The sequence below is a fragment of the Dendropsophus ebraccatus genome, chromosome 4, assembly GCF_027789765.1.
Source record: "Dendropsophus ebraccatus isolate aDenEbr1 chromosome 4, aDenEbr1.pat, whole genome shotgun sequence".
In the NCBI taxonomy this organism is placed as follows: domain Eukaryota; kingdom Metazoa; phylum Chordata; class Amphibia; order Anura; family Hylidae; genus Dendropsophus; species Dendropsophus ebraccatus.
The window spans coordinates 35,237,418-35,263,108 of NC_091457.1; the positions used below are offsets into that span (position 1 = coordinate 35,237,418).

The following is a 25,691-nucleotide window of genomic DNA, read 5'->3' on the forward strand; positions in this document are numbered from 1 at the left end:
GGATCGGCATAAGAGGCAGAAGCAATGGTTACAGAGTCATGTCTATGATAGAGATATGAAAGCTATTCTTAAATTGTTAAACTAAGTGAATTTGACATATGGTTTTATGGAGACTGCTGATCATGTCCTTAGAATACGCATCAAAGTTACATAGGTAAAGGAGTGAACTCAGAGTCTCCCATTGACCATTAGAATGAGGAGGCTGTGGTGTTCATTTAAGTCTATCTGGGATGTATCTAGTTCAACTTCAGAAATGTTTTCATCCCAGAAATTCCTTTTAAAACATTTTTTTGGCAGGAGATCTGGGTGTATATAGAACTATGTCACCTAATGCTCGATTCACCTGCGTTCTATTAGCTAGAGCAGGGACAGAGGTAGTGACAAACACCCAAAAGTCTTTTTCAGGACTAGTAAAAAAAAAAAAAATGTACTAATAATATACCAGTATTAGGCCATGTTCACACAACGTAAGTTAAGTATTAATACTTAACTTACATTGTACTGCAGGCTGAGGGAATCCCGGCCGGAGTGTATACATGTAGGGGGACATTTATTAAGTCCAGCGTTTTCTGCATCGGGCCTAAAAATGTCCCCGCATCGCCAACACTTTGTGTTCTATGCCTCTACATAAATCCGTGCGCATCAGTGTGTGCGCCAATGCAACCTACGCCAGCTCAGACCTGGCGTAGGTTTACTAATCATTTTTCGGCGTAAAAAATGATAAATTAAGTGGACCCAGAGTCCGTGCCCCCCATTACACCCCTCCACACCCGCTCCCCGCCCCCCTGGCGAAGCTTGCGGAAAATGGCCAGATGCAAAATTTTTTTCGCAAAACGGCCATTTGCGAATACATTTATTCACATCTGTCCAATTTCTGCCAAAAAATAGAACTTTATTGGTTGATAAATGTCCCCCATAGTATACAGTCCGTCCGGAATCGCTGGTAGCCATGCAAAAAACTGCCATGTCAGTTTTTTGCGAACTATTCAATGAATAGCGGCCGCAGAAAACTGACAAGACATGTCAGTGCACACAATAGAGCGTGCATCTCCGGCCGCATGCTCCATTGTGTACAGTGGTAAATTCGGATTTATGCAGAAATGAAGATCATCCGGATGGTACTGCAGTACTGGCCGGAATGATCTTCAGTAACATTGGCCGTTCTGTGACCCGGCCGGGTCACAGAACGGCCGGTGTTATACGTAATGTGAACTTGGCCTTATACAGCATACTGATAGTAATAGTGGTATAGTATACTGGACTGTATACAGCTAGAATACGCAGTTGTATACTCTGCTGTGTTATTGGAGTAAGCAGTTGTACTAGCATTTATCCACAACTACCCAAAACCAATCCAACAGTCAGCTTCTCATATGGATTTTAAGTAGCCAGCATTATATGTAAGAACATACTGCAGAAAAACAATAAGTAAAATTGTGCGCAAGTAATGATGCAATAATAAAAGAAGTGCATAACCATAACTTTTAAGTTAGTGACCAGATGCTGAATTTACTGCTAAAAAAATCAACCATTACATAGTTATTGGTGTCCCTAGTTAAAGACTGTCTTCAATGAGTAACACTCTAGGTACTCTACTGTCCAAAGGTTTAGCTCAACTTATGATATTGAACATGGTTTTCTTAGCATCGTGAAATACAGTATATTTGCAGGCTGGCCTAGGCACACTGCATTTTTGGGTAATACCTGGTAAGAGGATTTAATATAGGTAAAGGTAAAATTGATTCATCACATTATAGTGCGAGCTTTATACATGCTGGGGGTGGGGTGCAGAATTGGGGGATTTGGGTCAAAATAAAAAAAAATGATATAACACTTCAATCTATTGCTTAGACATCATTTTGCCGCTGTTCAGAGCATTAGTGCGGCCTCATCTTAAGTACGCAGCATCACTTCCTAAAATAGATACCATGAAATTGAGAAATTGGCAACAAGAAACACACAGAAATTTAGGCTTCGAGATATGCGGCGTAATGTATTAAATGTATTCCGTATTGAGAAGATGCATTTAAATGAACCCATATCAGGAGTGCACCAGTACACGTATGGGTGTCATTTATAATGCTTATAATCTTCTTATTTAGCCAAGGGGTCTTTTCAGGACTCCTTATAGCTGTGCCCCTAAAATTTTCCATTTATAATATACTGTGAACAACCATTCACTCTGAGGTCACCCCAAAAGACAAGAAACACCGAAAAGGAGTCACAAAAAAATTTAATTTCTAGGAGAAAAAAACCTTTTATATTAAAATATTGTGCTAGATCTTTCCACCTTTAGGCCATGTTCACACTATGTAAAACACTGGCCATTCAGTGACCCGGCTGGGTCACAGAACGACCGGTGTTATTGAAGATCACCCTGGCCGCTACTGGAGCCGCGCGCTCCATTGTGTGAACTGACAGGTTCTCTGCGGACGCTATTCAATGTCAGTTTTTTGCGTGGCCATTAGGGATCCAGGCCAGAGTGTATGCTATGTGTATACACTCCGTCCAGTATTCCCTCTAGCTGTTGCACTTTACTTACGTTGTGTGAACATGGCCTTAGGGTGCTTCAACACTACAGAATACTCGCGGATAACATTTCCCCACCCCCCCCCCCCCCGCTCCAACTTCACTCTCTGCCCATCCCATAGACTACATCCTATGCTCAGACAGATTCTGCCATCCGCCCAAAGAATTGGCATGTCAATTCTTAGGGAGGAAGGTGGAATCTGCCCGAGCATAGAATGGAATCTATGGGACGGGCAGAGAGTGAAGTGGGAGCAATCTGCAGGATGTTACCTGCAAGAACTCCATAGTGTAAACACACTCTTATCAGGATTACTGGGTGTAATAAGTAATGGCCAGGAACAGAAATATGGTTTTTGAAACAGTGATAAGTTGCCACCAAAAGCAAAGAGGCAGTAAAATGACACATTTGGCTCTGCTACATCCTAGGAACCTTACAGGCTCCAGCTCTTCTGTACTCTTCCTTGCATGTATTGTTGCTACTACACAAGAATAGATTAATATTGGGCATTTCCTTCTAGTGACTGTGCAGGAAGTCTGAGAATGTGCACAGTGAGGAAGCATGTTCTGGGCACAGATAGTAAGTAATCGACCATTGTTATATGCTGCATCATCCGCACAAGAAGCCTAGAAATAAAATGTTACATTATGTTTTATTTATTTATTTTATTTATTTATGTGCAAATAGTCTGGGCCGTGGATTCTGCCCTTGCCTCACCATTTTAGGCTTGTAGGGGGCAACAACTCAACATTTCTTTCGTGCCCATGCACATTTACCTGAAGGTGTGGCCAGGAAGGCTCAAAATTTGGCTCATCCTCCTCAGGGTCAAACTCTGGGTTGTCAGTCGGAGGCAGTGTCCGAAATATATTCACTGAGATCTGGGGGTGAAAAGCATAAAATGTTATTACTTGTCTTAAAGCTACAGTATGAATGGTCTCATTTTTATCAATCTTCACTGAAACTATGAAAGCATGTATATGCGTATAGGACCTATAGTATATATATATATATATATATATATATAAACGGTTGCCCAGTTTAGAACACAAGGGGGGGATTTATGAAGACCGGCATACAAGTACAATGGTTTTATATCAAGCTCCGCCCCCTTTTTCGTGGCAGGATTACATAGTTACATAGGATTCACTTAGAGGTGTATGCCTCTTAGTGAATCCGGACGGCTGGGCGCCCGAATTTGCGCCCGGCATACCAAATCTACACCTGCTTCCAGCAGATGTAGATTTGCGTCATGATTTGTGTCTGCGAGCAGGCGTAAATCATGATAAATAAGGCGTAGGAGGAGGCCACGCCTTCTCCTCGCCTTAACATGCCCCCGCAAGCTCCTCCAGCCCACCCATCAGGCGAGCCGGGCGTACGGGAGGTGTACGTCAGGGAGAAGGGCCGAATCTGCACCTTCTCCCTGGCTTACGCCTCTATCATACCGTTCGTAAATCCCGTTAACAAATTGTACAAAATTGTTAAAGTGGACGTGTCAGCATGGATTAGTATACAAAAGCAAGCACCTGGCTAGATGGTGCATCTGAACATGATTCCCAGTATACCTATATTTCTATTATGTGCAGAGATCCATAGCTTTTTATTAATAAGCTAATAAGGCACAAGTGCAAAGGGGTACATTTCCCTGCCTTCAAGAACCCAACTTAGTATGGCCCAGCCACTACAAAACACATTGGGGCTGATTTAATAACGTGTTCCCGGCTGCAACGGACTGATTTATTAAAGTAGAAGTCCAGCGAAATTTTTTTTTAAGTATTGTATTGCCCCCCCAAACGTTATACAAATCACCAATATACACTTATTATGGGAAATGCATATAAAGTGCTTTTTTCCCTGCACTTACTAATACATCAAGGCTTCACTTCCTGGATAAAATGGTGATGTCACGACCTGACTCCCAGGGCTGTGCGGCTGTGGCTGCTGGAGAGGATGATGGCAGAGGGATGCCCTGTGTCCCTCCAGTGCCCTGTGTCCCTCAGTGTGCCCCTGCCATCATCCACTCCAGCAGCCACAGCCCGCACAGACCTTCCAGATTTACATAGGGCATACAACACATTAAAGAATTTGATGCGAAAAAAAACAGACACAAAAGACAGCATAACAGCTTAAAATTTACGCATTGTTAGTAAATGAGGCCAATCATCTCTACTGCTCTGCTAACTCTCCTTCGTGCATGATTGACAGTCACCGGGCTGCCACTGCTCGCCAGGCACATGAGATTTCAATTGAGAGGCAGGTTAGCACAGGCAGCCCTGCAGCTATCGTTCACAAATAGAGGGGCGTACACAGAGCGACACAGAAGTGGTGTTTCTGAGCAGCTGGGCTATACAAAGCTGGGCTCTTGTGGACAGATTCCCCCCAGGGGCAGATTAATAAAAATCTGTGGAGCCCAGCACTGGAGGGGGACAAATAACACAAATTAAAGGTGTGCCCAGAATCCTGTTTAAATGCCCTACTTGACCATCAGCTTGGTTTGGTATGCTAAACCATGCTGACAGGTCACTGATGTTTCAAACTACTTTCCTTAAAGGGAACATTTGTGCTGATTAGGCTCCCTCACAGCTACCTGGCAGCCGGGTCTCCTGTGGAGTCAGGGGATCCGGGCTCCATAGCTTCAGGCTCCAGTAAATCGCATTTTAATCACGAGGCAGGGGGAGAGCCATGACTAGTCGTCTGGGCGTGACTAGTCATTGTGTTGATTGGTTCCCTTTAATTGTGATAGCCTATGTGATTCCTAGCATTAAAGTTAAAGATTCCTAAAGCGAAATCAATTGTTATGTTTGGAAAAAAAATCAATCTTCTGTTATGAAACTGTGATGAACTTTTTAGTATAATGCTAAACTAAAGTTTTTTTTTTTTAATGTATGAATAAATTGACATCTGGGTATTACCCACAATGTTGTGTGTGCCTACATAATTTGGCTATGATAACGTCTAATCTGTACTAACAGGGTCAAAACCTGTAAGTACTGTACATGCCCCATTGTCAATTTGTTTATACATTTCCAAGAGAAATAAAAAGCAAAAATGCTGACGGGTTATTTCTTAATATGCATGACAACATTAAAAAGTAGAAATCTTTAGGCTTCTGTTTGCGCCTTAGTTTATTCAAATGCAGACGCATGCACAGTTTGCTGAAATACTTCACATCCCTGAGACCCGATAAGCATTTCAACTCTAATGCTTCTCTATCTAGAGGACACAGACACTAATAAGAAATAAAACTATATTTGCTCTATCTCTATGGAACACAGTGTTCTTATGTATGGTCACTGACATCACAGCAGGGATAGAGGTATAAAGGGGCTGACACATGTAAGTGCAAGGCGCAATCTTCTCTACATCCTAGGAAACACTGAGGTCATTGTGTATCTCACTATGAAACAGAAATGTAGAGAAGTGACAGGGAAGATCAAAGCTAGGGCATTCTCCAATTCTGGAGTTGTAGTGCCGGTGATCCATGTGGTCACCAATAGCCATGCAATGTTGGCAATCAATCCTGGCAACTCTACACAGCTATTCATGACCACAGTGTGGAAAAGAGTCCTAAATGGGCTCAACTGAATTAGATAAATCTGGCAGATTTCTTCAAAAAAGTCGCTACGCCTGTCTGTGTTGTGTCTTATGCATTGCAGCTGATCTCCACTTAAAGGGGTTGGCCACATAGTAAAATAGCTCAGAGTACAGTATTAGGCCTGGTTCAGACTGCGTAAAAAACACGGCCGTATTTCATAAAACCGTCCGTAATTGCGCAAACGACTGTTATTTCACAAATAACGTCCGTTGTTTGCGCAATTACGTCCGGTTTTATGAAATACAGCCGTGTTTTTAACATAGTATGAACATAGCCTTAGTAAGTGTACTCATTGTATTTACTGGCTGCAGGTCCCTGTGTACCTTATAGAGATAAAATCAGACTCCCCTCCTCCAGGCTGGGCTGCCCTGTGGTGTTTCTGTTCATAAAATGGCCGACATGGAGGAGCATGTGACCATGCCCTGCCCCCTGTGTCTGCCACTTAGCCTGTATATGTCTATGAAGCACACTGGGGGGTGGGGCATCGTCACATGCTCCTCCATGTCAGCCATCTTCTGGACAGACTCACCACAGAGCATGGCAGCACAGCCTGGTGAAGGGGAGTCTGATTTTAGCTCTATGAGGTACACAGGGAGCTGCTGTCAGTAAGGACTGTGAGTACACTTACTAATACTGTATACTGAACTATTTTACTATAAAGTGTCCAACCCCTTTAAGTAAATGGGATGGTAATACCACAGACAACCTGTGGTAAAGTATGGCACCGTTCCTAGAAGATTATTGAGTTTAGGGCACCTTTAATTCCAGGGTGCTGTACATATTCAATGTATTTTTACCCCAAATAAATATGAGTAAAATAAATGACATATTAATACAGACAGAACCCTGTCGAAAAGAGCTTAAAATCTAAGAAGGAAAGAGTAACATGAAGATATTATACATAGCCGCATTTACCTGGCATCCACTACATTATGGGTCAGAGTCGCTTTGGAACCTTGTTGGAGAGCACAAAAAAGAGTTCTCTAGAAAATTCATCATAGCCCATTGCATCATTGTGGCATGAGATGCTATTCGTGCCTACTGCCTTTGTATTGTCACTGGTACAACATGAATCAATGGACTAAATATAGATATGCAGCTGAAAAACATGCAGCATCACATCACCGCTCTATACCTATTTTAGTCATAGTAATAAAGGAACACCTTCTAGAAGGCTCTTTTGGTAAGAATTTGTCACGAGGAGTAGGTGGGGGAGCACTGATACACTGATGGGGGTGTTGGCCTTCTCCCATTACCATTATGTACCAGAGGAAGGGAATAAATGCTTCCAATTGGAATTTGCATAGATAGAAGCATCACCACCCACACAGCGGACTCCTCGCAGGGCTTGTGTCAAGGGTGTCTGACTTCTGGTTCAGGGCACCAATACCCAGGCTTTTCTGCAGACACTGATTCATGGTGCCCCCCCAGCGGCACAGATTGTTCAGCCATAACACTTTCCTGCTTCACCCTGACATACTTTAACCTACATAAGCCAGGGCCTAGTTTTGGACTATGAAGCAATTTAATAAAGGATGTTAAAGGGGTAGTGCGGCGGTAAAGAATTATTCACAGAATAACACACATTACAAAGTTATACAACTTTGTAATGTATGTTATGTCTGTGAATGGCCCCCTTTCCCATGTCCCACCACCCCCACCCGTGTACCCGGAAGTGTGGTGCGCTATACTCACCTGTCACGTGAGTCACTCTTCAGTCAGTGACGTCTTCTGGCCGCCCTCTGCAGCGTCATCCGATGCTCAGCCGTGATTGGCTGAGCATAACTGTGCTCAGCCAATCGCGGCTGAGCAGCTGATGACGCTTTACATTATGAACCTCTTTCCAATGTTTACAGTTTTAGAATCATTTCAATGCAGTGTAACGTATAGTGTGGTGATTTTTTCGGATATATATGAAATACATGTGTATATGTCTAGTGGCCTATATGCCTATTGGCCTGTGTATACATGCAACTATAACCTCTTCATATTTATATGATATAGATAGACTATCTATCTATCTATCTATCTATCTATCCCCACATTCTATGGCATTAGGTATGCCGCAGAGGGACAGGAGGCGCTAGAGAATATGCAGAGATGGGCTCTTTGTTCTTAGCATCATAGCATCCGACATACATTACATTATGTATGCATATTTGCCATCTCTATGCAGGGGAGAAACAACATATACATTTACAATTTTAACCATTAAAGAAATGTAGTTACTATGTAAAAGTCTTATTTGCATCATGTTTTTTTTTTAGGCTAGTTGCCATTATACATTGGGATAACACACTAAATGAAAAATCTAAAAAGACTATTATGTGTATTCTGATTTTATTAAAGAATTTTAGAAAGGAAACAGAAGTAATATGTAATACCGTGCCAGAATATGGCTATGAACAAACAAAACAACCGCCGCACGCAGGCGGGGATATGCACAACAGCAGAAACATGAGTAAACGGACAAACTCTTAGTAAACAGAAATCTAGCATAACTGAAAGTAAGAAGTCCAGCCCATACGGCAACCACATCCCAACCTCTTAGTACCATAACTTCGAATGCAAGAGGAAGAGAAAAGAAAAGAAAACAAATACTAGTGCGATGGCCCATACAGTGCCAGCATATAGCTAATGCTAGCACGCTATAAGTAAGAAAAGAAGGGAATAGGACAATAGCAAGAATAAGAAAAGGGGAAAAGAATTTCTCCGTCCGGGACATCGGACACCAGTACAGTAGGGCTCCAACACCTACTCCAAGTCCAAGAGACCACCGGTATATAATGATTCAAGCTCAACCAATCATCAAGCTTGGGAAATCTGCAGAATCCCGAAACAGGATCCAACCCCCCCACACCTTGGTGAACGTAGTATTGCGATCATTGTCTTCCGCAATCAGCTCCTCATATCTGCAGATCGTATTAAGCTCTGTTAGCCATTCTAACATAGAGGGACAGATTTGCGTCTTCCAGTGTCTCGGGATGACCAACCGGGCAGCCGTCAGGAAATGTCTCAAGACCCCTTTTTTAATAGAGGACAGAGAACCTGGGATAAGGCTCAAGAGGGCGCATTGGGGGGAATTAACCACTTTTCTCCCAGAATATTTTTCATATAGGGAAAAGATATTATCCCAGAAAGGCTTAAGCATAGGGTAAGCCCACCAGATATGTAGGATGCCCCCATCTGCAGAGCCGCATCTCCAACAGTCCCCCGAAGCGGAAGGATACATACGATGAATATCGGCAGGACAGCGGTACCATCTAGAAAGAATTTTGTAATTCTTCTCTTTTGCGTGCGAGGCCACGGAGAGACCATGAGTAAGTGTACAAATTTTCTGGACCTGATCATCCGTAAACGTCAGAGAGCAATCCGCCTCCCATTTCCCAAAGAAACGGGCACGTCCGGCATTGCTTAGAGATTGGAGTAGTTGATATAGCCGGGACAAGGTCCGTGGCCCCAGCGCATCAGAGAGGAACCAGTTATCAAAGTCAGAAAGCGATGTTGGCAGAGCTGCCGAGGCCACAAGGGTCCTATAAAAGGATTGGAGTTGCCCATATTCCAACCAGGAGATCTGCGCATCTGGATAGCTAGACATTAGCGAATCCAGTGAGGGCAGAACCCCCCGTGGGAACACCCGCGACAGGCGAATCCCCTCAGTTTTGTCCCACGCCAGAAAGGTGCATCTAGTCAATCCCGGTAAAAACTCAGGATTTCCAAACAGGGGAGACATAAGGCCAGGCTGGGAAGAGATTCCAAATCTCGCAACCCATTTATCCCAGATGCAGAACACATGCGGCACCAGGAAGGGCCAAGAAGCCGGCTCCCCTCTCGCGCCCCTAGAGAGCCATGGGGCCATGAGAAGATCAGAGGGGGAGGTGGACCTCTCCAGCAACACCCACCGCTTTACAGGAGCCGCGTGAGACCAATCTAATAAGCGGGTGAGAATTGCCGCTTCATGGTACAGCTGAATGTCCGGAACCCCCGCTCCGCCCAGGTGTCGTGGTTTGGACAAGAGTGTGTGTCGCAACCTTGGTCTCGACGCAGCCCACACGAAGCGTGTAAATGCGCGCTGAAGTGACCTAAAGAAACCAGCTGATACATGAATGGGAACAGTCTGAAATAGGTACAAAAACCTGGGAAGAATATCCATTTTAAGCACGGCCATACGGCCGAACCAGGACAGAAATTTTGTGTGGTAGGAGGTCAGTTTCGCTAGGATTTTGGTCTGCAAGGGAACGTAGTTGAGCGGGAACAGGAGGTGGAGCTGGGATGGGATCTGAACACCGAGATATGTGATATGATCTTCCCTCCATTTACAGGTGAAATTTTGTCTAAGCCCCTGTAACACCGAGGGGGACAAAGAGATGTTAAGTGCTTCGGTCTTGGAGAGGTTCACCCGAAAATTACTGAGTCTACCGAATCTATCAAATTCAGAGAGGATAGTTGGGATAGAGACATGGGGTGAAGTCACATACAGTAGCAGATCATCTGCATATAGAGCCAACTTATGGTGATCCTGCCCAATACCAAGTCCCCTCACATCTGGATTCCGCCTCAGGGCGACTGCCAGATGCTCCATCGTTAGAATATATAACAGAGGAGACAAAGGACAACCCTGTCTCGTTCCGTTGCGAATGCTGAAGGCCTCCGACAGGATGCCATTGACTCGGACTCTGGCCCCGGGGTTCGTATAGAGAGCCATCACCCGATCTATAAAGGCTTGGCCCGCCCCAATCTGCGCCAAAGATAGGCGAAGGAAGCGCCAGTGCACCCTGTCGAAGGCCTTCTCCGCATCTATTGAAAGAAGACATAGAGGAACCTTCGATCTCTGGGCGTGGGCTATCAACGTAATAGTTCGGAGGGTATTATCTCTAGCCTCACGACCAGGGACGAAGCCCACCTGATCCAAGTGGATTACCCCTGGGATCACTGCGCCCAAGCGATTAGCAAGGAGCTTAGAATAAAGTTTAATGTCACAATTGAGCAATGAAATTGGGCGGTAACTCCCGCACAGCAAGGGGTCTTTGTTGGGCTTGGGCAGCACCACCACGTGAGCCTCTAGTGATTGACGTGGAAATGGGCAGGAAGGTGAGATGTTATTGAAGGCTTTAAGCATCAATGGGGCTAAAAGGGACTTAAAAGCCTTGTAGAACGGGGCTGTGAAGCCATCAGGTCCCGGGCTTTTGCCATTCTTGAGTGCTGAAATAGCTGTCTCAATCTCCCCAACAGAGAAGGGGGAGTCCAAGAGTTCCATCCCCTCTGGATCGATCTCCGGCAGAGCTGTTTCCCTGACATAGGTTTGGATCTTAGCCTCTAGGGTGGATTCCGACATATCAGAATATGCGCCTTTGAGATTATAAAGGTCTTTATAAAAGGTCCCGAACGCATTCGCAATCGCACGAGGATGTTGTATAAGGTCACCATTAGGGAGTCGCAGGGCCGGGACATATGTAGGGGCATGCTGCGGGTGGAGAAATCTGGCGAGAGCTCTACCGCACTTATTCGCCTGCTCATATAAGTAACTGCGAAACCTCTCCTGTCTCCTGACCGCTGTCTGGGAGACCAAAGCCTTAATGCTGTCTCTCAGTAAAGTAATCTGGACCCATAAATCATGAGCTGATGAGGATTTGTGGGATCTAACTGCCGTGTCTAGCTTCTCACAAAGGGATTTAAGCTTAGCTCCACGTTCCCTCTTCAACCGTGCCCCCTGCTGAATGAAGACCCCCCTTACCACACATTTAAGGGCCTCCCATTGGATCGGGTGTGGCGTCTGGTCCGATTCATGCACAGCTATAAATGCAGAGATCGCCTTCTCAACCTCGGCCCTGCACACCACATCTTTCAGGAGTGTCTCGTTGAGTCGCCAGGACCATTCTCGTGGTACCCCGCCAGGCACTGCAATAGAGAGATAAACCGGAGCATGATCTGACCATATTGCCGTCCCTATAGAGGCGGAGGGGTCAGATAGTAGAGACATTTGTGATACTAGGAACATGTCTAGCCTGCTATGGGTGCCATGCGCTGGGGAGAAATAGGTATAATCCCTATCTTGTGGGTGTAGAATCCTCCACACGTCCACCAGACGATGCAGACTAAGTGCTTTAAGCGCCTGAGCTCTAGAGGATTGGGGAACCACCGACCTGCCAGTAGAGGTATCTACAGAGGGGTCTAAAACCAAGTTGAAATCTCCCCCCACTACCAACACCCCTTCTACAAAGTGGTCCACTTCCAGTAGGATATCTCTCAATACAGATCCCTGATTAGAGTTAGGGAGGTAAATATTGCCAATGGTATACGTAGTGGAAGCCACCAGCAAGTTCAAAAAGACAAATCTACCTTCAGGGCTCACCAAGGTGTCGAGGACTTGATGCTGCAGCGTCTTATGTAAGGCGATCGAGACACCCCGAGACTTGGAAGCCGAATAAGAGCTATGTACCCAATACGGGTAGTGCGGAGAACGCATCGTGGGGATATGATTTGTCTGAAAATGCGTCTCTTGGAGAAGAAGAACGTGAATGCGCTGGCGGTGCATAGAGTAAGTGATATGCGAACGCTTAGAAGGCTCATTGAGCCCCCTAGCATTCAAGGAGGCCAATCTCAAGGATACTAGAGCCATAAGGATTATCCACAGACCCGGACGGAGAGGGGAAAAAAACAAAAACCAGACCATAAAGAAAACAAAACTAAGAAAAGAGAAAGAAGAAGATAAACAATAGGAGAGCCCACAGACAAGCTCCCACTGCTGCAAGAGAACTAACCTCTTGCAGAAAGAAACCCCCGTGAATACGGGAACAACGCCTATGGCGTCCACCTAAGTAGGGATTAGTCTAGCGATAAGTAGAGTAGAGACCCTGCCCAGGGGAATGTTAATGCAAAACAGACATAGATACACCCTTCACCTCTCAGAGAAACGGCAAGAAAAGAGAAGAAAGCAAAACACAATTGGAGCCAACTCCCCCCCCCCCCCCCCCCCACAACCGAACAGAAACCCATATGTCCGCCTCTGACCCTGACCCACCCAAGGAACTCTAATGTCAGACTGCCCCCCCGACCCCCCCCCCCCCCCCCCGAGCCCCGTAAATGGTTACATGAGATAAACTGGGAACCAGAACATGACCGGATATAGTAGGCATACGAACTGCTAGTGTAACTACTTCTACCCTATCGACGTTGCAAACGAGTAGTCTCTTAGTCCATCTAGAAAGGATACTGGAAAAGGCACTTGTAGTTAGGGCCGCAACTGCAATTTCAGCGGCCCGCATCTTCAGCCGCCGTCGCCCCTGTAACTGCCCCAGAACCGGAGCGGCTTGGCAGCAAAGGCATCAAGGACCAAGCTGGAAGTGACACTGGGGGCAGGTCCAACGCAGAGAGAAAGTCCGGGAGGCCTTCAGGTCCCCGAAGTTCATAGCGACGACCACTTCTTCTCACAATTAAATGGAAAGGGAAACCCCATGCATACGGAATCTCCTTTTCACGCAGCAAATCCAGTATAAAAAGACTATTAAAAAAAAAAAACGCTCACCTTCAGAAACGTGCTCTATTGTTGACATTTCTATGTGACGCTACTGCTTTTTTGTATTGCAAATCAGTGCATCCATACATACATTGACTGAAGACAAACTAGACTCGGGCTCCTAATGATTGGCATGGCTGATGCGGCAGTGACATCTATCACAGCACCGGGATGCATATGCATAAGAGTCTTCAGAATAGCAGGTACAGTATGTGTATGCTGGAATACCAATCCAGGGCTTCAGGAATCATCACTAACCCTTTACTGAGATAGAGGTCTGGCCTTGGCATACGTCTTTACAGGAACTCTGTCACTTCCAAACCCTCACACTCACAAACTAGAGTAATCAGTAAGTTTAACCCCTTCATGACCAAAAGTCATTGATGCATATACAGTACGTCCAGGTCAGACTGAAGCAGTGTTCCCCGCCTTCTAAGAGCCATAACATTTTTACTTTTCCACCTACAGGGCTGTGTTGGGGTCATTTTTGCACCACGATCCATCGCTTTTATTGGTGACATATTGGCCTAAATGGGAACGTTAATCGCTTTTTATAAAAAAAAAAAAATCAGATATATAATTAAAAAAATCAGCAATCCTGGTGCTTTTTTACCCTCTTTTCATTTACACTGTTCACCGTGTGGGAACAATATTATATTTTACAATTTTGCATGCTATAATACCAAATATGTTTATTTTATGTATTAATTTATCTTCCATATTCCTAATTGTATGGCTATGTTCACACAATGTCAAAAATAGAGAGAAGGCGGACGATTTTCATATTTAAAAAGACGTCCATTTTTGCAGCAATGACTGACTGCAATGGCAATGCATTGAAGTCAATGGGAAGACGGACGTTCAATGCACACAATGTATTGAATAACGGACATGATCATTATTTTCAGACGTCTTTTGCAAACAGTGGATGTTTTTTATTAGTAGTTCACACACAGTTTTTCTTTTTCCACCGTTCTTTCTCAGTTTTTACTATTAAATTCAATGGACTTTTCAATTAAGCCACACTCAAAGGCCAATTAGAAACCCCAAACTAGAATAATGTGCAAACACCAGTCATTGCACTAAGGAGAGGCAAGGCTGCTAAATGACTTCCGTTATTTTAGACTCAAAATAACGGACGTCATTTTAAACAGCTAAAAAAACGTTGTGTGAACATAGCCTAAAATAGGAAAGTTTTAACTTTTATCAAGGGAGGGGGTTCATAATATTTTAAAAACATTTTTAGGGTAGCTTCATACGTACCATATCGCAGCTGGTTTTCTGCTGTGGATCTGCAGCAGATCCGCAGCACATTTGACTAAATGAATGAACACAGTGCGGATTTAATGCTGTGTTCATTCATTTAGCCAAATCTTCTGCGGATCTGCTGCGGATCAGCAGCTGAAAATCAGCTGTGATACGGTACGTGTGAAGCTACCTTTAAAGTTTGTCTTTTACACCTTTTAAGTCCCCCTAGGAGTCTGCCTGATCGTTAATCCAACAGGATATAGCTTGGAAAGAGAGCTTCTGTGTGTCAGGGAAAGGAATCAGAACCCAAGCAATCACTTTGCAGGGGTTCAGATTGGTCAGTGATAGGTACTGCTTCCGTCCCTGATACTCCTAAAACACCATGTTTATTAAAGTTTTTTATGTTTGAATCAACATTAAACATATGTCTACTAGGTGTCTCCTTTCCTGTCAAACTGTGGTCCATGCTGCCTCAGTGCCGATATTTGGTCTTTTCTGTGTTTAAATAAAAAAAGAGACCAAACACAGGATCTCCTAGGAGCAGGCCAAGTCTTCACTGTGCATATGTACAGCTGCTGCATGCCCATATTCAGAAGCAGAGAATCCTGGGGGTGCTCGCATTGTATGGTCATCTCTCCTGTCACACAGCACAGAAACATCTGTAACCACACAGTGACATTATACTGACTAAATTGTTACATAACAAAGAGCATATGTGTCTCCTGGTAAGCAGCATAGTTGATAATATAATTAGCAAAATTTAATAATATAATAATCCCAAGTTAGTTGCCTTCGGTTGATATACAATCTGCATGATCAATAGGTGTGTTTTCTTGCGTATGCACACAAAGGACTGGGACTTACTGTGTTTGGTCTCTTTTTTTAAACAATGAAAAGACCAAATATTGTCACGTAGAAGGCATGGAGCACAGTTTGGCTACATGTATAAGGTTGATTTAAACATAAGTGCAGCAAGTATATTGCAAAACTACTTGTGACCGTAACCTTTGTTGATTTCTTTAACCCCTTAGCGACCCATGACGTATCTGATACGTCATGGTGTCGCGGGGGGAGTTCAGACCCCGCTCTGAACGGCGCCACTCCCATCTGCAGCTGGAGAGCACCTCTATTAGCCGGCACGGGTCTCGTTGCCGCGCCGGCTAATTAAGCCTCTAAATCCAGCTGTCAAACCTGACAGCTGCATTTAGATGCTTTGCTCTGCACGTCCCTGGTGTCTAGTGGGTCGATGCGATTGCGGGGGGAGATCCATCCTTCTGCCCATGCTGGGCCTCAGCGTCGCAATGACGCTGATCCCGACTCGGCAATACATTGCACTGGCCTGCAGCAGGCCAAAGCAATGTATCACCGATCTCACTGATCATTGCTGTGTATATACACAGCATTGATCTCTATGAGTAGGGATGGTCCGAACCGAGTTTGTACGAACCCGAACCCTCGGTAATTATTCCCGCTGTCTGCCCGCTCCGTGCAGCGGGCGGATCCAGCGGGAGGACCGCCTGGAAAAATGGGATACAGCCATAGCCATAGGCTGTATCCCATTTTTCCAGGCAGTCTTCCCACTGGATCCGCCCGCTGCACGGAGCAGCCAGACAGTTGGAATCCGATTCCGAGCGTTCGGGTTCATTCGAACCCGAACCTCGGCGGGTTCGGACCAACCCTATCTATGAGAGATCAATGCTGTGTATTTAGAAGTCCACCAGGGGGACTTCTAGTTAATGTAAAAAAAAAAGTAAAAATGTTTTTTTATTAATAAAAAATCCCCTCCCATGATAAAAGTTTTTGGTCGCATCAAATCCAGAAAAAATGTAATAAAAAGCAATCAAAAAGTCACATATGAGCAATCAAGGTACCGATAGAAAGTACATATCATGGCGCAAAAAATGACACCTCACACAGCCCCATAGACCAAAGGATAAAAGCGCTATAAGCCTGGGAATGGAGCGATTTTAAGGAACATATATTTGTTAACAATTTTTTAAAAGCCATCACATAAAATAAAAGTTATACATGTTACATATCGTTGTAATCGTAATGACTTGAGGAACATATATAACAAGTCAGTTTTACCCCAGGTGAAGGGCGTAAACACGAAATTCCCTGAAATGAAAACAAATTCCTTTTTTTTTTCAATTTGACAGCGCAAATGATTTTTTTCTGGTTTTACAGCATATTTTATGGGAAAATAAAGTCTGTCATTGCAAAGTACAATTTGTGTCACAAAAAATAAGGGCTCATGTGGGTCTCTAGCTGATAAAATGCAAGTGCGATGGCCTTTTAAACATAAAGTGGAAAAAGAAAAAGCACAAAAACGTAAATTGGCTTTGACTTTAAGGGTTAAAAAAAAATTGTGACAGGTAAGCTTTAAGGCAGGGGTGGGCAATTAATTTGATTTAATGCCCTTATTGACTCTCACCTTACATCTGGCTTACACTTTTTGTAGCTTTAAAAAAAAAATAAACCAATTTTGCTATTACTATTGCCATTTTTTTGCAAAACCGCGTAGTGTGACAGCACCCTTATCTGGTCAGGCATAAGCAGTCAACCTTAACGTGGTTTAGAGGCCTCTGGAGCCCCCCTTATTGCAGCTGCGACTCTCAGGTTCTATAGCTAAGCCACTGGTTAGGCAGATCCCTCATGAAGCCTTGTGTGTAAAGTGTGATGAGGTAGACACTTGATCTCCCACTTGATTCCTAATGTTCCGCTAGTCTTATGTTATTTGATGAGGAGAAAGAGTCGGGAGAAGTTTGTGTGTAATGTATTTCTCTCCCATCTCACGTGTCACATGATCAGTCAAACTCATAATGTAGGTCTATGCGCCTGACTGTTTTAAGTCTATGATCCCGACTGTGGACCACACGGTAGCAATCAGTCAGTGTCTGAACACTCAAACCAGGACCGATCAAAACGTTTTACATGTCTTTCTGACATGTGAAAAGTTTTTTGAAACGACAGTGACACTTTAAAAGTTTGTATGTGTCTGTTACCAAAAAAAAAAAAAAAAGGTGGGGGGCTGTATTGTTAGAGGTTAAAGGGGTTATCCAGCGCTACAAAAACATGACCACTTTCCCCCTACTGTTGTCTCCAGTTTGGGTGAGGTTTTGAAACTCAGTTCCATTGAAGTAAATGGAGCTTAATTGCAAACTGCACCTGAACTGAATAAGTGGCTATGTTTTTGTAGCACTGGATAACCCGTTTAAAGAAAGCCATAATAAATATAGATGCCGAAGTAGCCTTAATAATATGATGATGGAGAAATGAAAAAAAGGCAAATGACCTCAGTATTCAGTCAGGCCCCATTCACACGTCCGTGTCAGTTTTTACTGTTTTGAAATCCTGATCAGGAGGCCTTAAATGTCATCAGGGTAGTATCAGGATTTCCTGACAGTAATCCGTTTTTACCTCCAGGAAACCATCAGGAAAAACCTTCAGGATTTCCTGATGAGAAAAAAAATAGGACATGTATTTCTGCAAACTGGATGGTCATAGCTTGCAGAATTACAACTCCCATCATGGCCTGTCAGCAAGGCATGGTGGGAGTTGTACTTCTGCCACCTGGATGGCCACAGGCTGCACAAGTACAACTCCCATCATGGCCTGTCAGCAGGGCATGATGGGAGTTTTAATCTCACCTGTCCTGGTCTCCTGGCCGCCGGGGGGTGCGGGTGCCGCGAGTGGCCGCAGGGGGGTGCGGGGGTACCGCGAGTGGCCGGGGGGGGGGGGGTGCCGCGAGTGGCCGCAGGGGGGGTGCCGCGAGTGGGTGCGGGGGTGCCGCGAGTGGCCGCGGGGGGGGGGGGGGGGTGCGGGGGTGCCGCGAGTGGCTGCCGGGGGTACCTGCGGCGAAGAGGCAGCAGGAGCAGAGGCGGAAGGTGAGTGGAACTCCGGACGCTTTCCTGATGTGCATCAGGAAAGCGTCCGGGGCCCGGGCACTCCCATAGACTCCTATGGGGGCGTCCGGGCCGGATTTCCGGACAGAAATAGGACCGGTTCTAAAAAATCCAGTCCTATTTTCCGGAACGGACAGCCCTCCGGAAAATTCCGGAAGGGTGTCCGTGTCCAATGAAAGTCTATGCGTCCGGAAATCCGTCCGGATTTCCTGATAGGAAATCCGGGTGGTTTTTCCGGACGTGTGAAGGGGGCCTCACTGTGGCATTATTTATTTACCATATGGCAGTATTATAGGGTGACTGTGTGGTAATAGTATTCAGTCAGTGTATGACTTTGGCCCTCCAGCTGTTGGAAAACTACAATTCCTCTTAAAGCTTTGGCTGTCCAGGCATGATGGGAATTGTAGTTTTGCAACAGCTGGGGGGCCGATGGTTCCCCATTCTTGGATTATATAATGAATGTTATTTCATTACTGTATGATGGTACCTCAGTGACTATATGGCAGTATTATTCTGTAGCAGCATGGTGAATTGTTTGGTCAATATATAGCATGATTATTCAGCCACTGTGCAGTGTTCTTAGTTACGCTGTGGTTCTTTTGTTGTTATTACTTTTGCTCTTGTGGTGTTATTGGCATCTATATTGAGGTATTATTTAGTCACAGAGAAAGACAAGCATTTTACTTTTTACCTCAAGTGCAGAGAAACTAGACGCGACTCTGCTTCTTAATGTAGATCAATTAACATTTAAGGCTATGTTCTCATAGCGTAAGAGACTGGCCGGGTCACGGAACGGCTGGTCTCGGAAAAGATCATGCGGCCGGTACTGCAGTACCAGCCAGATGATCTTTTGGGCCGCAGTGTTCTGATGCAGGCGCATCCGTACGCCCCGCATCAGAACTCTACACTGGCCACTATGGAGCGAGCGGCCGAATCCGCTTGCTCCACATTGTGCGCTGACATGGTTTTTTGTGGCCGCTATTCACCGAATAGCAGCCACAGAAAACTGACATGTCAGTTGTTTGCGGCGCCGCTAGGGATCCCGGACGGAGCGTATATTATGTGTATACACTCCATCCGGAATCCCATAAACAGCAATGCAACGTATATTCTCGTAATAATCACGGCCGTTGTACAATGGCCGTGATTTTACGAAAATATACGTTGTGTGAACATAGCCTAATTCTGCATTGTGTGATATTTATGTTTAACACGAATAAGTAACAATTTTGGGATTAGTACTAAATTGCCCCCAAATGGGCACTTCTATAGGCACTGACATTAGTATGTACAAAATACTTTGTCGGTGTTGATCAGCAGGTGTCCTGGAGGTCAGAAACCCACCAGAATTTCAGTATGTAAAGGTAAATACTTAATTTCTCTGGGGTGGCACTGCGGGCACATTAAACACTTGCTGGCAGAATTTAGTGCAATTAAAATCATCAGATTAGGACACTCCCCACCCCAGACATGTTTCACCAAGTTTCGGCATCCTCGGAGCCTCACTCTAAACTTAGAGTCATTCTGGGTTGAAACATTTGCAAGAAACATATCAACAATATATAGCATTGTGGTAAGAGATCACCAGCCTGTTGTACATAGAGGACTTCATATTACACTATCCCCCTAACTGGCATTAGGAAGATTTATTAAACGGTATCAACAATTAATAACTGAGAACACACTGTGCATGCTAAATTATTTACTAGAATGTGAGTAGATTTCCTTCCTTCTCACTGTAACAGGGAAATTAGTGAAATACAATGATATCACACAGATCCTTTGTCAGCTCTGAACAGAAATTACAGAAGAACGCTGAGATTTTTCAGTCACATATTAAAGAAAGAAAACACTATGAAAATATACCCAGCAGGGGACATTGTGACAATGGTTGAATATACAAATTGTGAAATAAACGGAATATTCACAGACCTCTTAGAATCATCCATATCTGGTGCAGATGAATGAGTCAACACCAATCATTCACAATATACAGGTATAAGTGTTCCAGAAAGTCTCACCCTACATAGAGACCACACATTTCCAATAACATACAGTATGTCAGGCCAATTTAAGCAATTCAGGCTCCATAGGAACAGCAAATCCATCATGTCAGAAAATTCTTCCATTTTGTCTTCATTCTTATCTGTGTGATATCTCAGCTTTAACGTTAAATCCAATCACAGTAGCTCCACTACCTACTATGGGCAATATGATTTGTCCACTTTTTTTTTCTTTTTAGAGCCCTTAGGGATACAGGTCCAAGACAGAAAGGGAAGAAGGTACAAGGGGGAACAGCTGAGATAATGGACGATTCACCTCGGTCTAAAGACGAGACCATGCAGATTTACAATCTATCTTCAATCAGTTTAAATGACACACAACTATCTCTTCTTAGAAAGGGCATGTCATATACTCTGACACCAAACTGTGACCACTTCACATGGACCATAGATAGTGTTCTTTGTGCTATACCCAGCACTCCATAAGGATCACAAGAATCCAAAAATTAATGTTAATACAGCTACAGATAAGAGAAGCGGCGGCAAGTCATATTTTAAAAGAACTGCATTTGGAAAAAACGGGTACTAGAACCTTCAATGAGGCCCATATCTAAAAACACATTTTTGTCAATCTTCCAAATAATTTTTGTTCACATTTGGTAAGTTCTATCAATAACTAAAAGGCACCTCAATGGGCACAGTTTGCACCATTTTTTCCAATGACATTATTTTGGGGTAGATACATCAGAACATTATTTTTGGGGAGACATTGGTAAATTTTTATTTGAAGTTTTCATCATGAATTAATGAAAACACCAATAATTTCCTGTATCCTAGAATTTCCCAGAATATCTCACTGGTCCGAGGGGGCCTTGTCCTGACAGACGTCTTTTGAAGGACTACTGCTACAAATAGCTTATTTTGCTGGAATAGTCATCACCAAACCCCACCTCCACACTTGAAAAACAAAAAGCAACTGTTCAGATGAGGAAATGTTCCAACAGGAATGTTATTTACCTTATCGCCCAAACGAGAATTTCCAAAAAAGTTACTATAAACTCAAACACTTTGTATAGTGACTGTTTATACAATGAACCTATAAGTGAAATCCAAACTAGTGTAAAAATTTGTTAGTACTCTATCATCCCTGAGGATGCTAAAAGTCTGCAAAACATGTTGGAAACCCTGTCTAATGTTTTTATAATATACAATGTAATGAGATCGTACATGCTAAAATGCACCATCTGTAACCGTGTCACAAATTGTGATGGATGTTACAGAGATAGTACTGTGGCGGTATTTGTAATGTTTGTTTTCAGGCTGGGTGACAAGTATATGTTGGCATCCTATAAAAATGGGATGCGGACATTTGGCAGTACGTATGAGCAGTTGTCCCATTCACATAAATGGCCTAAACCTAGTCAACTAAGGGCCATTTTCAGCCATTTTCTGCACATATACTTTTACTTCTCAGGACTAAAATGGGTGGTGAGCATCGCCTTTGAGTCCCACTTAATAAACAGTGCAGGAAATAGCCAGAATTTACATGGCCTGAACGTAGTAATTCAGCCAAGTAAAAGGTGTATTGGGCTCCTGCCTGTACCCATTTAACAGGATGATGTAAAAGTGCCATGTACAGTATAGGCAAATAGTGATGTAAACAAGCCTTGAGGGTAAATTAAGTAATCTAAGTATCTAGTACTTTTCTGTGAAGATCTAGTTGATTGGTGCTCATATTTGGTGCTAAGTCGGAAGGACATGGGTAAGGTTACTGGTAGGGTGTCCGACAGATTTTTCAATAGCCTATGCCACAAATTGGAGTAAATGATGGGGGGATTGGTATTGCACAGGATTTCAGGAGTTGTCGTTATTATTTAGTACAATTATAATCAATCTTCATATGAAATACTCACCATTTTAATGATCTCCGGATAAACTGGTTCTATGAGCACTCCTCTGTTTGTGGCAATACACTCGACCAGCTCGTTCAAGGCAGCCCTCTTAATCTCCTTGCCTTTCAGGTCGGCCACACAGTCCATAAAATGGAAGATAACTGAGCATTGTTGTAGCTTCTTACAGAACAAGTCATGGAGCTCAGACACGGGAGCATCTGCAAAATGAAGCAGAAAACAAGAGTCAATGGTGCTTGGGATATTGAAAAGGTTCTGCAGTTAAAAAGCCAGAGGAAACCTGTTCCCTGAACAAACTCATATTTCATGGTAGCAGGTGGTTGAAATGTTGTATGAATATACCATTCCCCCATCTGAAGTACCTGTCTCTTCCTAATCAGATGGGCAGCAACCAGGCTGTAACAATACAGCACATATACTATATATATATATATATATAATTTATTATAGGACTATATAGTGTATTTATTTATATGTAAAAGAACTTCAAATTCTAAGTGACATTTTCTAATAATAAAAAAAAAATTACCCACCACAAAGAAAGTGATTTAGTATGACATGCATTTTATTGCACATACGCTGCATAAAACACACACACACACACACACACACACACACACACACACACACACACACACACACAAAAACAACACATTTGTAATAAAGGAATTAATTTAAAACAGCATGTAAAACATCAATGAGATTTAAAGGGAAATAATGTAATTTGTTAATATGTCCCTATAGCGCAAAGGGTCCTGAGGATGAAAGCAAGAGCGCACCACCTGGGGGACGAGCTGGCCAAGGCGGATTGGTAGTCCTGTCCCCAGTTCACCAAAATGCCTCATTAGCATAGGGGTTAAACTGCTAATAACATGGAAATGACACAGAGAATGAAGGTAAGAACCTCATCTTTATCCTCAGCGCCCCATGCGCTTTAGATTATTTTGCTGTAAGATTTTTTTATTTGAAAAATTAGAAAATTTTTCATATGACAATGGGCAGGAGCACCAGATTGAGGCACTGAAGGCTGCAATCCTGCCCCCAGTGTTCTAAACCACTTTATTTTCTTATTAGTTAAAACTGAACATTCGACCCCTCCTCCTTCTGGAGCATCTTCTAAGCTTGTGTTAGTTTACCTTTAATTACATTTTTACTATGTGCTATCTTGATCACCTATACAGTACACTGCAATACCTACTGTGTATATTGCAATGTACTGTCATTAAAAGAGATTTAATGCTGGTATTCAAATTCTTATATACAGTTATATTTCGTACATCTGGAATTTGACAATCAAGAAATGTTGATGACTGAGCCCTTGTGTGAACACAGATCAGAAGCAGAGAGAACCAATTATGAAAGCCCTTCAAATAACATGCAGCAAAATGTACTGTACCTAATGCTACTCACAGCTGATGACTGTTGCATTGGGTTTGTGTAACCTTGAGCGAATCAATATGCAGATGTGACTCCAGAATTATCAGTATGAAGATAACTACATTAGGCTGGAAACAACAGTGTCCATGAAATCCAATTGTCTCATACTCTCCTTTTTATACTTCCCAGTCCAGACCCTCCGCTAAGTAGGAAGGGTGTGGATGTACTTTTTTTTTTTTAATTATGCTTTTATTAACTTTTGAATAAAATGAGGAAGGGAATTACAGAAAGGAGAAGGGGAAGGAGAAGCTTAAGAGTAGTAGCAATCAGTAAAGATACATTAGCCATGTAAACATATGACATTTACATTCCATTTTATCATACCAATTAGGAACACAGATTACTACATTCTATTTGAATCATTGAGTATCACAATACCTGAACAAAAGAGGTGTGTGTGTGTGGAAGGGGGGGGAGGAGATTCACATCATGGGAACATAACGGTCAGATCAGGAGTTAGCTGTATTTATATGCGATGGGTCTTTCCCAGCTACTTCCTGCTCCAAGTACCAGGTAGTAGTATCAAAGCATTGTTTCAAATTGTCCCTGAAATGAAAGGGAAGAATAGGGATAAATCTTTCCCAGGTGTGGAAGAATTTCTTCACCCTCTTTTCTTTAAGAAGGGAGCATTCTATCCAGTCCATACGGAAGAGGTATACAATTTTCTCCAAAAAGAGTTGCATGGTAGGCGGAGCAGTTGATATCCAGCAGTGTAAAATGGTTTTGCGAGCTGCTGCAGATACATAGAACAGCATCTTCTTATCCCGCACTTGTTTGTTTGCAGTTTGGGGTGTGGATGTACTTTACGTTAGGGCCCTTTTACATGGGTCAATCATTCAATGTGCTTGTAGGAATACTTGTTCCCGATAACTGGCCTGTGTAAAAGAGCCAGCAATCAGCCAAGGAAAGAGTGTTTTGTACACTAATCACTTACAATGAGCGACTCCTTGCTGTATCACCAATGGTGCTCATTACAGTACATTACAGTTGCGTGCAGACCTTTACTTGCACCCAGGGCCGGATTTACCACTAGGCACCCCAGGTCCGGTGCCTAGGGCAGCACCAGGGAGCAGGGGGAAGGTAAAAACTTTTTGTTTTGTTTTTATTTTTTTAGTCTCTCACCTCCCCATCAGACTTGCCAGTAAATCTGATGTCTTTTTGAGGGGGGTTGGGGGGTAGGTATGATCAGGTCTGGTGTGGTGGTGTTGTTCTCGCCTGAAATGGCTGTGACGCCTGGAGCTATTACCTACCAGTCTACCAATCCTGTGGTGAGAATACCCTCAGACAATGTGCAGGCTGCTCTAATCATTGATTCAATGTGGAAATTTATGTGTTAAGCCGTTAAAAACCATGAAAAAGCAATTCAGACAATGTTTCTACATGTAGAGAAATGCATGTGGCCGAAACCAGGCTCCCCCACGCTCCCCAAGATGGGGCGTCTTTTGTTTCTCATGGACATGTGAAATAAATATGTGGTAGAAATTTACCATGTAAAGTTTGAAAAACTACTAAAAAGTGCAAAGTTAAAAGAATACCACTGTGTGTGTCTCCTT

At 43.5% G+C, this 25,691-nt stretch overlaps 1 protein-coding gene across 2 annotated transcripts in view; it reads right to left on the bottom strand.

The window, feature by feature from the left end:
- PPP2R5B (protein phosphatase 2 regulatory subunit B'beta) overlaps positions 1-25,691 on the bottom strand; it is a 93,288-nt gene that overhangs the window by 14,724 nt on the left and 52,873 nt on the right. For both annotated transcript variants that reach the window (XM_069965525.1, XM_069965524.1), the window contains exons 3-4: positions 22,705-22,901; positions 3,304-3,405 (exon numbers count right to left, since the gene is read on the bottom strand). In XM_069965525.1, the coding sequence (XP_069821626.1) occupies positions 3,304-3,405; positions 22,705-22,901 (299 nt within the window). The remainder of the gene's footprint in view (positions 1-3,303; positions 3,406-22,704; positions 22,902-25,691) is intronic.